The sequence below is a fragment of the Schistocerca piceifrons genome, chromosome 1 (assembly GCF_021461385.2).
Source record: "Schistocerca piceifrons isolate TAMUIC-IGC-003096 chromosome 1, iqSchPice1.1, whole genome shotgun sequence".
In the NCBI taxonomy this organism is placed as follows: domain Eukaryota; kingdom Metazoa; phylum Arthropoda; class Insecta; order Orthoptera; family Acrididae; genus Schistocerca; species Schistocerca piceifrons.
The window spans coordinates 710058910-710074980 of NC_060138.1; the positions used below are offsets into that span (position 1 = coordinate 710058910).

The following is a 16071-nucleotide window of genomic DNA, read 5'->3' on the forward strand; positions in this document are numbered from 1 at the left end:
CACCACAGAACTGCTGAAGTGTCTTAACAAGTCTCTGTTTGCAATGCGAATTTTGTCAGACATAGGGGATATAAAAATGGAAAAGCTGGCATACTATGCTTACTTTCATTCCATAATGTCATATGGGATTAATTTTTGGGGTAATTCATCAAGCCAAGCTAAAGTTTTCCGGGCACAAAAACGTACAGTAAGAGTTATATGTGGTGGGAACTCAAGAACATCCTGCAGAAGCCTGTTTAGGGAACTAGGGATACTAACTACTGCTTCCCAATATATTTATTCCTTAATGAAATTTGTCATTAAAAATATATCACATTTTCAAACGAACAGCTCAATTCATGGAATCAATACTAGAAATAAGAATAATCTTCACAAGGATTTAAAGTCACTTAGTCTTGTACATAAAGGCGTGCATTATTCAGGAACACATATTTTCAATAACTTGCCAGCAGCCATAAAAAGCTTAACAACCAATGAAATTCAATTTCAGAGGAGCCTAAAGGTTTTATTGGTGGCCAACTCCTTCTACTCCATTGATGAATTTCTTAGTAAAACCAACCGATTTGTATATAAGTACAACATAACTTCTGCACAATTTTAAATAAGTATTACAGTAGTTGTATTACATGTTTATTACCTTATAAATAAATAAAAAACTTTTTTATTTTAAATTCAGTGCATTAGTATTTGTAAAATGACTCTTAGTGTTCATTAAAAATGACGATCATTCCATTTGGGACCCGTGGAATGGTACATTAGCTTATTTGTTTTAGTTGTAAATATTTGTCGTGTATTGTTGTTTTTCTGACATGTTCCATATCCTGGAGGACCTCCTCACTACGGATCAATTGGAATGAAAGTAAATCTAATCTATAATACACTCAAATTAAAATATCGAAAAATAAACGAAATCCTATGCACGTAACTTATATCTGAATATAAAACGCTCAGTATTGCACACAAAAATGCAACGCCACCTACTGTGCTGATTTAAGAATGTAAATTTTCCAGGCCCCCACTTGAATGCATACACAAAAATTCATTCAAGTCGATCCAGACATTTAGTTGCAGTATAGATAAATAACCTAGATACCGACTGCAGCACCATCTGCTGGGCTGATTTGGGAATCTAAACCATCCAGGGTAACATAGGACAGGTCATTAGACTTACAATCTAGATAATATCAAACATAAAAGTATATAAAATAGCTTACATATTAAATATACATAGGAGCTTTCACAGTATATATATAATATTACATAGTTCACAATGCCTCATGATGCAGTATATTCATAATATTACGAAGTACAAAATGACTTATGATACATAATACATACAAAAAACAATAATTTTCGAGGTATAATTAGCTTATATTATACATTAGTGGTTCCTAATTATAATTAATTTCTTTAACACTGATTTCTGTTGCTAGTTCTTTTTATGAAGCGTGAGATTTATCACTCACAGGATGGAAATGGAAGAGGATATAGATGAAGATGAAATGGGACATATGATACTGCGGGAAAAGTTTGGCAGAGCACTGAAAGACCCGAGTCAAAACAAGGCCCCGATAGTAGACAACATTCCAATAGAACTATTGACTGCCTTGGGAGAGCTAGTCCTGACAAAAGTTTACCATCTGGTGAGCAAGGTATATGAGACAAGCGAAATACCCTTAGACTCCAAGAAGAATATAATAATTCCAATCCCAAAGAAAGCAGGCATTGACAGATGTGAACTATCAGTTAAATAAGTCACTGCTGCAAAATAATAATGCAAATTCTTTACAGACGAATGGAAAAACTGCTAGAAGCCGACCTTGGGGAAGATCAGTTTGGATTCCATAGAAATGTTGGAACACCTGAGGCAATTCTGGCCCTACGACTTATCTTAGAAAATAGATTAAAGAAAGGCAAACCTACGTTCCTAGCAATTGTAGACTTAGAGAAAGCTTTTGACAATGTTGACTGGAATACTCTCTTTCAAATTCTGAAGGTGGCAGGAGTAATATACAGGGAGTGAAAGGCTATCTACAATTTCTACAGAAATCAGACGGCAATTATAAGAGTCGAGGGGTATGAAAGGGAAGCAGTGGTTGAGAAGGGAGTGAGACAGTGCTGTAGCCTCTCCCTGATGTCATTCAACCTGTATATTGAGCAAGCAGTAAAGGAAACAAAAGAAAAATTCAGAGTAGGAATTAAAATCCATGGAGAAGTAATAAAAACTTTGAGGTTTGCCGTTGACATTGTAATTCTGTCAGAGGCAGTAAAGGACTTGGAAGAGCAGTTGAACGAAATGGACAGTGTCTTGAAAGCAGGATATAAGATGAACATCAACAAAAGCAAAACGAGGATAATGGAATGTAGTCAAATTAAGTCGGGTGATGCTGAGGGAATTAGATTAGGAAATGAGACACTTAAAGTAGTAAAGGAGTTTTGCTATTTGGGGAGCAAAATAACTGATGATTGTCGAAGTAGATAGGATATAAAATGTAGACTGGCGATGGCAAGGAAAGCGTTTCTGAAGAAGAGAAATTTGTTAACATCTAATAGAGATTTAAGTGTCAGGAAGTCATTTCTGAAAGTATTTGTAAGGAGTGTAGCCATGTATGGAAGTGAAACATGGAAGAGAAATAGTTTGGACAAGAGGAGAATAGAAGCTTTCGAAATGTGGTGCTACAGAAGAATCCTGAAGATTAGATAGGTAGATCATATAACTAATGAGGAGGTATTGAATAGAATTGTGGAGAAGAGGAGTTTGTGGCACAACTTGACTAGAAGAAGGGATCGGTTGGTAGGACATGTTCTGTGGCATCAAGGGATCACAAATATACTATTGGAAGGCAGTGTGGAGGGAGATCAAGAGATGAATACACTAAACAGATTCAGAAGGATGCATGTTGCAGTAGGTACTGAGAGATGAAGAAGCTTGCACAGGATAGTGCAGCATGGAGAGCTGCATCAAACCAGTCTCAGGACTGAAGACCACAACAACAACAACAGGATGAACTTTTGTTCACTGTTGGCTAATGTAGTCAGCTAAACTATAAAATTCTCCTTGTATCAGAAACTTTTTTAGAGTTGTGGGGAAAGTTTCCTCATTTTTGAGTTCTTGCAATTCCCTTGGCATTGCTTGTATTAACTTGATTCCAGAATATTAGGGTCCTTTTTCAATAATCTTAAGTCTAAGTGGAATGCACTGCAGTTGTTTTCTGTTCCTTGTGTTGTGTGTATGAACAGTCTCATTAGTCTCCAGTTTTGTGTGATCACGTAATGCACTCATCATGGTCCTGAATATATACAATGAGGAAACGTTAGAATGTTTAGTTCTTTGAAACAACTTTTACACGATTCTTTTTGCTTCTTTTTCAATATAATTTGAATGGCTTGCTTTTGTAATGTGAATATTCTCTTCACTCCTGTGGTAGTTGAGATCCCCTATACCGTGATTCCATATCGCATGTATGGTTCAAAAAGGCAATGGTAGACACTGCACAAGAGGTCTTGGTGAGTATACCGAGCCAGTTGTTTCATTATAAATATCACTGAGCTTAGCTTACTGAAAACAGTATTTATCTGCTGTTTCCAATTTAGCTCACTGTCTATTGTAATGCCCAAAAACTTAACTGAAGCTACTTCTTCCAGTCCTTTTTCATCTAAGAAAACATCCATATGTTCTTCTTTTGTTTATTTTTGAAGGCCAACTACATAATTTTTTTTTGGATTAATAATTAACTCATTTTCAGAGAGCCATTGTGCTGTACTAACTTATATGTATGTATTTTGCTCAAGTGCCTCCAAATTGTTGGAAACATTTAGCACAGTCATATCATCTGCAAACAGTATTTTGATTTCATTTTCACAAGTTTGTGTATTATTTACAAATAAATTGAAAAAGACAGGTCGCATTACAGATCCTTGAGGTATACCATACTTAATGCTTCTAACTTCTGATCTGTATAAGCTATTAATGGCTAAATATTGCCTCCTGTTACTTATACATAATGTTATCCACTTTTCTGCATATCAAATTGCACAGGCACAATATAATTGTAATTTAGTTCTATCGAAATTTAAACAGTTAATTTCAATTTCCACTGCAATAAAGTAATGCAAATAAAAGTATAGCTAAATATTGCAGAGACTGAAGAAGAACGCGTTACAGATGAATGTCTTGGTTTACATGTGTACGATTTATTTATCAAGTTAACGGTTTCACAGTCAATATAAATCACAAACGTACTACGCTTGCTGATAGACAACAGTTTCCTGTGCAGTGCAGATGAAGTAGGAGCTTGAAAACCAAGCAATCATTAACACTGAAAATACAAAGACGTTTATAATACAAAACCATCTTCCTATATATCAGTATAGAACAATGTATGTAGTGTCTCAAATGTCAGTTCGAGCAAGTGACAGTCACCTCCTTAAATAAAGCCACGCATGACTATTTAACAATTTGATAAGAAAATTATTAGACACTGCAACATCAAACTGACAATGAGTGTTCGAAGCGAAACAGGCAAAAAGTGTTTTTAATAAGCTATCTAACTCAGTTATTGAAAGAAAAAGAATCGAAAACTTTTAAAATCATTTGAAAATGGTACCGTACCTCACAAAGACATCTATACATCATCTGTTTATTACTGCCAGTCTCCCTAATACTGAAGTTCAACCCGGTCACTTTTAAAATTATAGTTAATATTCATACGGACAAATTAACAGAAAATATATGTAAAAATCATTTATGTGTCATTACAAAGAAATTCTAATTTTATTGTAAATTTATATCATGCTCGTTATAACAAAGCTCCATATGTAAAACGATAGATGCAGCCAGAACTCAGATTTTACGACTGTCTTGGTCTGTCTGCTTGCACACCCAATACTGTCACCTACAGTCCAGGGGTAAGGGATAAGTAAATAGACAAAATAATCGAAGATAGCACTGGATACATATTATTAAAAAGCTAATCCAATAGCCCACAGATATATTAATGTCTCGTGCCCGAGACTGACCCAGCCAGGGAATATCCACGGTATTTGCTGCAAAAGAATCATTTGCGAACAGAAACTAAATTGTGTATTGTTATGGTGAAAGTACTAAGATATCACTCGCACCATTTTTCCCTCACGTTTGCAAATTTGTGGTGTTATCTTCCTAAATAATTTCAGTTTATACTCATGGTATTATCATTATTTTAGCTGCATAATTAAGGCCTATTAAACGCTGCCAATCATATCTGCTTTTTATGTCCCTCACCTAAGGATTACGATTGTTGGGCAGGAAAAAACTGTTTTCTTTCGTCCAATAAAAAGTCGGGAGATGGGAATGCTATCGATAACATGAGCGACAGTAGCATAGATGTTGTATGTGTATTAGCTGTCAAACGGTTATAGACAGTCATCAATAACTAAAGTTCTGCGTGTAGTTTTATGATCTAGGTGCACTATTTTCGTAGCTAGTTTAAGGTAGATATACTCGCTGTTTTAAGAACTCGACTGAAGCTCTTTTTTTTAGGAGAGCATTGGGAAAAGAGCAATAACACCATTCCCGATCGCGTGCGCTCCTGTTACATATTCGCTGTAGATCGTGTACATATTTTGCTTTTTGGAGAAATTTGCACACCATATCTCAGTAATAAGCAGCGAACTAAACAAGCTTTGCATAATTAATCCTTTTGTTTCGTAGCGGCCATTTGTAAAACAAACCAGTGCATAGATATTCGTGACAGCCGCAGACAGCTAATGGTTGTGGTTAACGGCATCTGAAAAGTAACGTCCCAGGAAGAATCACAAGAGAAGCTGCATACTGAACATCTGCAATATGCACTAGCAGATTAGCCATTTGCACTTTTTTCTGCCAAAGTAACTGGGGCACTTCAGAATGAGCTTCTTGTTGTAAGTGTACTTAACTTCCTCTCTGTGAAGTAACTATTCATGCTGTGTTGCCCTTGTCACTTGTTGCGATTGATGTAGTATTAGATATGTTGTTGGTTGATGTCAAATGATGTAGTATGACTTAAGTGAAGCCGTTATAGTAACGTGATTTAAGCATTGGAACGTAATTTATTGATTTTGATGTTACACATTTTGTTATTCAATGTTTAATTTTAGTGGCAGTCGGTCATCAAAAACTTTTAAACCGAAGAAGAACATACCTGAAGGGACGCACCAGTATGACTTAATGAAACATGCTGCTGCAACATTGGGTTCCGGTAATCTGCGGCTCGCAGTTATGTTGCCTGAAGGAGAAGATTTAAATGAGTGGGTCGCAGTTAACAGTAAGTTTAAAATTTGTGACACTTCAGCATTGTTCCCCATGCAACAACATACGAAGGTCTCATTTGTAAAGCACGAAAATGCGCATTGGGTAGCCGTTGGTTGTAAGAGATTTAAACAAGACCGAAGTTTCCCAGTGCGGTGAAAGTGAAAATGTTTCTTGATTCAGATAGTGACGTCCCCCTAAAAGTGTGCAGCATGTTCAACGTTCGTAGTTTGCTAATCGATGATTGCCAGCTTTTGTGAAAAGGTATTGTACTTAGTTCGATACTGCTTGCCTCTTTTTTTTTCTCCTACCGAGTATACAAATAACTAGTTTTTTGACCTTTTGGTTGTAGATAGCACCTGTAATATATCAGATTTTGAATTTATTGTTTACTGTCTTAAGTAGGATGCTGTTACTACATGTGTTGACATATGTAGTGGTGACTCTCCTCTTTTTTAGGTTTACTGTATGTACACCCTGACAGTATTTTAGGATTGCATATGTACCTTATCTTGTGTGCATGAACACCAAAGTGTTGACCTTTGATGAACTCACTGCCTGTAATGTATTTTGCCTTTCTCTAACTTTATCATTAGTTTATTGCACATACACAGAGGCCCTACCTTCAGTAATTATGTGATACCAAGCCTAGTGAGATAAAAGCACCAAACTGTGAATTAGTAAATGTCTTGTTTGCTATCTTTTATACAAATGCTAAAACCCATCCCTCCAGAATCATCTCACTAAACCAATGTTGCAGTTGCATTCTTTGCTATGAGAGTAATTTGATCTGTTGTAATACAGGCATTTCAGTTCATGCTAAGGTGTGTGTCAGATGGCACTTAGCAGAGATAATAACCTCAGCTTATTTAACTTGTACATGAACATCCACTTTTGTAATATGCGTAATAAGTGGTATTAAAAACATATAGGCCTACTTCATAGAACCATTACTGATGTGGTGTGCTTTTGATGTAAATATGCAGTGACAGGAATACTATCATGTCATAATTATTATTAGATGTTATCTAAACATACATGATTTTTTAAACATTAATAAGATCAGTATTGAGATCTGTAATACTTAACATTGTGTTTGTCTTTTGACGTTGTAGAAGCTGTATGAACAAGGAATGTGTGATAAGCTAAATGTAGACCTGAATTATTTAGTGTTCTCTACATATGAAAATTTATGATGTCAACTCCTGTTGAGTAATGCTAAGCTCCCTAATGATGAATCAACTGAAGTATCTATAAACTTCAAAAGACAGAAACTGCAATTGTCATGTTAAAAATTTGTGGGTTGGAGAAAACACTGAAGTTCTATTTCCATTCTCTTTCTTTTCCCCTTCTTCATAATGTCAAATTCAGTGAACCGGCATTCTTGTGTCAACAGTATGATTTACAGATTGCTTTCGCAATGTAACAGCACTGAATTGGTCACTGTCCAATGTAAGTTCTTCACTGCACCACACCATAATGACAGAAAATAAGGCTTCTGAGGGGTCATAAAAACTATATGCAACTAATATGAAACTTTAAGATACTTAATTATTTTAGAGGGAATGTCTTTATAAAATCTGTTGTAAGAAACTCTTCTGAATAGATCGATGTCTTACTTTATCAGAATAAATTAGTGCTCTTACATTGTTTATCTCCATCCTTCGGAACTACTCATTAAAACGATCGTATAGCTATTGTTCCTTATTTTTACTAATCTGACTCTTGAGTGGATGTGTTCTATAGACCGAAATAACCCATCAAAACAAAAAAATGCACCACAAAGCTACTCACTGTTTCTATTAGCCTGTAGCATCTCTGAATTTGCGGTCATTTATTTACTTCTTAATTGATACTCTTCGATAATAAAGTGCCACTGAATACCTAAGCAATATGCAAGAGGTAAATCACTTTCGTCATCAGGGCTAGTTCAAGAACATTTTTTCATGTAAACAACATATAATTTGGTGCCTCCCCCCTCTTTCCATTCCTCCATTAGTTGCTATTCTTTAAAAATAAATCTAAATGTAATGACAGGAAATTTTGTTTCTACTGTCAATTGTGGCAAATCTTGAGTACAAATTTCACATTGGGAACACATCAGGTGCTCCTATCAGCTTGGTGATTCAAGTGGCTGTTTGTGTAGATTGGGCCTTAAGTAGCCCTGTGTGACCTTCATCAAAATATTTTTTGTCTCAGTTCTTTTTATTACATTTGTTTACTTATTTATTTATTGCTTTTATAGCCTGACATGTGATCAGGAACAATACCTGCCAAAAAATAAAAATAATAAAAATATTGACAGGAACAACAACAACACTAATAATAGACATTAATACTAAAAATGAAAAGAATAGTTGACATTAATTATAACAACAGTAAAGGGCATTAAGAATGATGTGGATTAGTTTAGCACATTTGAATATGTGATTAGTATTATAGAAGTAGAAGAGATAAAGAAAGGAGGAGATTGAAATGATTGTTGCAGTTGCTGTTATGAAAGAACAGAATTTAAATGAAGAACTCTATTAATATGGTGGAAGGAGATTGAAGTGAATGAGTAGCAGGCTTAGTATAAGAGAGAAATGGCTGTTTGAACTGCCATTTGAAGTTTGGAAGGAATTCGATTTGTCTGATCCTTTGAGGAAGGTGAGGTTCCCAATAGGCATAGGGCCTACAGAAAATGATTTAGAGAACATGGCTGTGTTGTTTGATTGTACAGAGGGGATTTTAAGTTGTTGAGGAAGAGTATTTCTGCTGTACTGTTCAGATAGTAACTTAAGACTTGAAGATAAATGAGTGGGAGTGCAGTGAATGAGAAGACAATAGAGAAAGCACGAGTATGATGGTCTACGCTTATTGGCACACAGCTATGATAACTGTTCTTAGTCAGGAATGATATGGTCAAAATGTGTAAAGTTTCATGGCCAGAATTGTCACCGTTAATAAAATATTCCGTACTATTACGCTGTGGTCCAAGAAATTTCATTCTAAAACCCTATATTTTGTCCCCGTCTGCAGAGCACATTATCAAGGGGGATTGTAGCTTTGTTGAACGTCCTATTCACACCCTGGCTCTCTACTGGCTACAGCAAAATTCCACTTCCACAAGCTCCTGTGCAGTGGCGTGATGTCACATGTTTTGAATAGGCGAACACAGTTGGCCGTTATCGAGTGCTGTCATTTGCTGTTACTGTCATCGTATGGTGGAAGACTGGTATATATCTTTTTTAGCACCGGAATCAAAATTTCATTCAATTTCACTCCCTTCTCGTTCCTGTTGAAATTCCTAGGGTGTTTCACAATCTCTATGGCCCCTCTATATAGTCTTGTGGTATCAACTTGTGGCTGCCAGTACTTAAGTATTATCAAAATGAATTTGGTGGTCTCCTGGCTATAATGAATGTTCCACAACAGCTCATCTGTCAACCTCCACTCTTCTGCAGTTACTCTTAGAGTCGTCAAGAAGAAAAAAAAAACAACTCTTGAGAGCACAAGGGTAATTGCAGAAGAGTGGAGATTGACAGATCAGCTGTTGCGGTACGTCTTTATTGCCAGGAGACCACCACATTTATTTTGATAGTACCCAAGAACCAGCAGTCACAAGTGGATACCACGAAATACTATGTAGAGAGGCCATAGAGATTGTGAAACACCCCAGGAATTTCAATAGGAAGGGGGAGGGTGTGAAATTCAATGAAATTTGGATTCCGGTGCTAAAAAAGATGTGTACCAGTCTTCCACCATGGGATGGTAGTAACAGCGGACGACGTCAGTCAGTAACGGCCAATTGTGTGCTCCTATTCAAAATATGTGACATCACGCCACTGCATGGGAGCTAGTGGAAGTGGAATTTTGCTGTAGTCAGTAGTGAGCCAGGGTGTGAATCAGACGTTCAACAAAGCTACGACCCCCCTCGAAAATGTGCTCTGCAGATGGGGCCAAAACATCAGGTTTTAGAATGAAATATCTTTGACCACAGCATAATTGTCTGGAATATTTTATTAAATGTGAAATAGTATACATCACAAATGTATTGCATACAGGCATTGATTGCCAGTTCTGGCCTGTGTGAGCTTTTGTCAGAAAGTTATCAGAGAATGGCATCACCATAGTCAAGTATGGGGGAGTATAAGTGATAGTTCAGAATTAACCTCAAGTTCTTTGCAGAAGAGGAAACTGTTATTTGTGTGCTGTTTAGGATTAAGGATGGAAGATATTCCCTGAACTGCTTGGTAATGTCTTTCGTGGTGACTGCACACACTCAGACAAGACAAGTAAATGAGCATTTACATGCTGGATGGCAGTGTAAAAGTCTGTTTTTACTTGCACTTAAGTGCACTGAACAGCCAAAACCTTATGACCACTGTTCACCTCATCATTACGTCATCTGGTGGCATTCGGACATGTGAAGCAGTAAGGAAAGCAGGTAAATGGAGCAGAGATGGATAGGCATCGTCCTAGCGAAGATATGTGCTGCAAATTGGGAAATCATAGAGATAGAAACTCTCACAAAGGGCAAGTTATCGCGCAAAGCCTGTGAAAGAGTATCTTGGAAACAGGAAAGCTAGTTGAATGTTCATGTGCTACTGTCATTTGCATCTACAGAAAGTGGTAGAACAACATTGGACACTACCACTGGGTGCTGAGTGGTTAGATGTCCAGGACTTGTCACAGAATGTGGGGTTTGGTGGCTTGTCTGCTCTGTAAAGTAAGATAGATGGTAATCTAATATATCTTTGCCGAACGAGCACAGTGCTTATGCTCGAACAAGTGGTTTGGAGCACTCCATTTATTGTACATTGTTGAACATGGATCTCTGTAGCAGACCACTCCTGTGTGTTCACACATTGACCCAAAGACAATAACAATTAAAACTGCAGTGGGCACAGGGCTATCGGGATTAGACTGCTGAGCATAGGAAACGTGTCGTCTCTTTGGATGAATCATGTTTCGTGTTGCACCAGGTTGCTGGTCATCTCCATAAATGCCTTCATTGAAGTGAACGGTGGCTTGAAATGTGCTGCACACAATGGATGCAGCCTGGTGGGACCAGTACCGTGCTGTGGGAGGCATTCTCCTGCATTTGCTTGGGACCTGTGGTAGTAATCAAAAGACAACATTCCATCTGCATTCCGTCAAGCTTGATGTCTTCCCTGACGGCTGTGCCATATTTTGGCAACATAATTGTCTGTATCTCGAAACTAGAATCGTATTACAGTGGTTTGAAGAACATGATAGTGAAATCATGTTGATGTCTTGGCCACCAAATTCGCCTGACGTAAATCTGATGTGCTATCGCCACCTACACAAATCAGCGGCCTGTTATTTATGGGAATTACACAACTTGTGTGTAGACATCTTATGCCACATACCTCCACAAACCTACCAACAAATTGTAGAATCAGTGGTGCACAAAATTGGTGCTGCATTGCATTCGAAAGATGAATCAACAAGCGATTAAGCAGGTGGTCATAATGTTTTGGCTCGTCAGTATGTAACTGAAGGTTATCAACATATAGATGATATTTGCAGTGGGAGAGAATAGTTGACAGATCATAAACATAAAAAATGAATATCCTGTGATTTATGTATGGTACTGAATATTTAGATTCCTTTCCAGCAGAAAAGGAAATCACAACAATTGACTTGGTTAGTTCCTGGTGATCATTTGCATTTTCAAAGAAGCAGAATACCTAAAATATCTATTGAAGATTTTGAGAGATTTGTTTCTTCTGTTTGACTGCCATATTGTTCGCCATTAATAATCGAACAACTATTCTTCTTAAAATTGGCTGTTAACACAAAGTGCAAGCTGTTTCATTTGTTGATTTGGGTGTTACTATTCCTGCATTCATTGTTGTATTTTGCACTTTCTGAAAACACAAGAAGTGCAGTTCTGCCTGATTTTCTGTTTGAGTAGAATAATTAAATACAACTTTTTTGATGTAATTACTTTGGACTTCAGTAATCATTGTTATTGGACTTCATGCACCATTAATGTTGTATCCAGCCATCCCACATGAAATGCATTACTGTAATTGTGGCATAGTTGGTATGGAATGCGGCTTCTTTCCATGTATGGTCTTGCAATATGTAGGATAATGAAATTCGTATGTCTTAAATTGTTTTGCTACTGAGTTTTGTAGTGTGGCATTTTTTGTGCAAGAGCAGTTGTTCACCAGTCTTGCAGTCAAAGATTGCATTTCATGTGACCACTACATTCAGATTGATTGCTTGGCATGAGAAATATTAAGGACATTTAAAACATCTAGAATGACCTGCAGAGACTTTAGATTTGATCTATATTGAGAAAAAAGTACTACATAGCCTAGAATAATGCTCCAAATATTGGGAAAAGCATTCAGTCAGTATGATTGATATGAAAGTTATTGCAACAAGATTGACTGGTTATTGACATTTCATACATCCAGAATTTTGTCGAGTCCATATCGCACTTAAATGCACCCGTTACCATGAGCCATAGATGGAAGACAACTTTGTCTGGTGAGCTTATTATGCAAAGTAAGGTTTCTGAATTTTCACTTTGATTATACTTCCTTCCAAATAGCAGCAGTAAAGATTTAAGACTATCAGTTTCATTTCTATAGAAAATAATGAGGTGAAATTGGCCTGTCATTGCTGGTCTAAAAAAAATTGTGGTGGATTTAGGACTAAAACATAAATATAAAACAGATTTTCTGACTCAGTATTAAATCTTTTAAGAACTAGACTTTTTGCTGAAAAATCTAAAACTGCAAAACTTTGTGGAATTAAATACTGCATTTCCATTTAATGTCAGCTAGTGAAGACTGTTTTCTGTCCATGTAAGTGGGCTAAAGTGACTGTATAGTTTTTCTCTAGCTCTGTAATGTAATATAATTATTTAGTATTATTCCATGATTTACTCATACAAAAGCATTTGGAACTCCTGGATAGGAGTAAAGTGTCTCGTAAACTGATGAGCTATTCTTGAATCCTAACAGTGATAGTATTAAGTTGTGACTACAAGGATAAGAAATTTGCATCATTTTTATATAGTGATATTTGATTGAGTTCAGGAAGGAATGATTGGCTTTGAATTTCTAACACCTTGGAGGTTTGTGAGTTTGGGAGCTGGTCAAAACTAAAGTTTTAAACTCTCTAAATATTTCAGTGATAACCATAGAAATTTTAGTGGAGTATCATTTGTTGCTGATAAATATTGAGTATTCAAACTCATAGATTCGTAGGAAAGTGCAGTACAGTAAACGTCTGTAGTTGGAAATGCAAACACAGTATGGCTGAAAATGGCACCTAAATGTGCACAAAGCATGTTGGGAGCAGACATGAATGTGTACCATGACAATGTTCGTTGTTCCCACTCTTTAACACAGGCCTTATTTTAAAAATATACCTCACAAGTCGGTAATCTATACATGTGGTGGTCATTTTATAAATACGTGTTCGAGACATTGTTTATGAAATACTGTTAGAATAAGAAACAAAATTTTTTAATTTACACACACACACACACACACACACACACACACACACACACACACACACACACACAAAGGGATTTAACTTTTATAAGCTTTTGATAGAAGAGTTGAAGGGGAAGGAAGAGGGGTGAAGGGATAGGACTAGAGAGATTTAGGGAAGGGGGACAGTTCAGAAAAGTCATCCAGAAGCTCAGGTGAGGGGAGATTTATTGGACAGGATAAGAAGGAAAGACTGATTGTTGGGGCAAATCTCATCCAATGCAGTCCCCAACAACCAGTCTTTCCTTCTCATCCCGTCTGGTAAGTTTCTCCTGACCTGGGGTTCTGGATGACTTTTCTGAACTGTACCCATTCCCCTAAACCTTTCCAGTCCTTTTCCTTCACCCCTCTTCCTTCTTCTTCAACTCTTCTAGCAGGAGCCACCACTGGCTCCGAAAGCTTGTAAAAGTTAAATCCTTTTGTGTGTGTGTTCCCCTGCTGCTGCTGCTGCTTGGTTGAGTAGATTTTTTATCTATACATTTACATTATATAATCAATAATTGATTATTTTTGTTGTTAAACAAAATTTTTTGTGGTAGTCACTTGTCATTAGTGGTTACTGTTCTTTTTTTTCAGCTGTGGACTTCTTTAATCAGATAAATATGTTATATGGAACAATAACAGAATTTTGCACTGAAGACAGTTGTCCTATAATGTCAGCAGGACCAAAGTATGAATACCATTGGGCAGATGGACATACTGTAAAGAAACCTATAAAATGTTCTGCCCCTAAATACATAGATTATTTAATGACATGGGTGCAAGATCAGTTAGATGATGAAACATTATTTCCTTCAAAAATTGGTAATCAGTGCCTGTAGAACATTACCTCTAACTCTCTTAGCATTAAGTGTTGTTAGTTGGTTATTCTAGTGGACTCTTGAATTTTGCAGGAGTACCATTTCCCAAAAATTTCCTCTCCATTGCAAAGACGATACTGAAGAGACTTTTCAGAGTGTATGCACATATTTATCATCAGCATTTCTCAGAAGTTGTCCAGCTGGGTGAAGAGGCTCATCTCAATACATCATTTAAACACTTCATCTTTTTTGTTCAGGTGTGTGAATTAAATTATTTAACACACAGTATTTAAAATTTGTTCATGATTTTAACATCTTTCTCTTTTCTTTCAGGAATTCAATTTGATTGATCGAAAAGAATTAGCCCCTTTACAGGAATTAATTGAGAAGCTAACAGCAAAAGAATGCCGATAAAAAGGAAATGCTTTCAGATACTCTGTGGGGACAATATATAAAGTGAACAAAATATATTTACATACATTTGTATAGTTTTTGTGTAATTTCTCACATGGTGCCGTTACATAGCTTATCATGCGTTGTTGCACATTGTTCCTGTTGGATTGTCTGTTAGTCCAGATCACAAAGTGAGAATGAAAATATGATGGAAAATTCTTATCAGTGAGTGTCTTAACTCTTACCAGTTTTTTGAGAAGATTAGTAAGTATGTATTTATTTTTGTGGTAGTGACAGAAGCAGACAGAATGTGTAACATTATTACAATATCCAGATTCTTATGTGGCTGTCTACTTGGCTTCATATACTTTGAGTTTAGCATATGCATTTGTTCTGCTGATCTGATGCAGTATTTCAGTTGCAAATATTTCTTTCTCTTCTTCTTATGTGTCAGTTTTAGTCATTTGCTTTCAATGTTTGGCTAGACATTGTTTTGTTGATTGTTAAATGTTGTTGCTGTAGTATTTATTACTATTTTATTGTACAAAATGTGGTTGCAATGCAACAGAAAGAGCAAATAAATTATATATAAAACATGTAAGTTAATCTTGAGATGCAGGTGCACTGTTAATCAACTAAATTGTAGCTTCTCATACAACAGCAGTGTTCTGTGTGTCCCCTTCAATGTTGTACCTTCATCCAGTGACCACCATGATGGGTTCTGTGGTACACAACACAACCAGCCTGTGTGTATGGAGCCACCATCAGAAATATAACACAGAGTGAGTAGGTGTTGTGCTTCATATTGCTACTTGAGAAGCTCACTGCTATCAGCTGCATTCTGAAACCTCTCCTGGAATTTGCTTGTGAATGCCATTGCTCTGGTTCTCATTCTTAGAAAGTGTTTGTCATTGTGTGATTACACTCAGACCAATCCAATAGTAATTTGCAAAATTACACAATGACTGGCTAATTGAGGCAGTTAGTGCAGTGGTTAAGACCCTGGACTTTGATTTGGCATGAATGTGGTTCAGATGTTGGTTTAGGCCCCCTGATATTGGTTTTTTGTGGTTTATTTAAATAAATA

The 16071-nt window shown here is 36.5% G+C and overlaps 1 protein-coding gene across 4 annotated transcripts; it reads left to right on the forward strand.

Annotated features, from left to right (window-relative positions):
- The first annotated feature begins 5339 nt into the window (after positions 1-5339).
- On the forward strand, positions 5340-15590 carry LOC124787755 (MOB kinase activator 1B). Of its 4 annotated transcripts, none has more exons than XM_047254637.1 (6): positions 5340-5472; positions 5693-5901; positions 6118-6284; positions 14368-14595; positions 14685-14848; positions 14925-15590. In XM_047254637.1, exons 2-6 carry the CDS (start codon positions 5888-5890, stop codon positions 15003-15005), a joined length of 654 nt encoding a protein of 217 aa, XP_047110593.1. In that variant the 5' UTR covers positions 5340-5472; positions 5693-5887; the 3' UTR covers positions 15006-15590. The 4 variants fall into 4 exon arrangements, with proteins under 4 accessions (XP_047110593.1, XP_047110602.1, XP_047110586.1 ...); XM_047254646.1 differs by having other exon boundaries at positions 5354-5595; XM_047254656.1 differs by having other exon boundaries at positions 5428-5445.
- Positions 15591-16071: the final 481 nt, after the last annotated feature.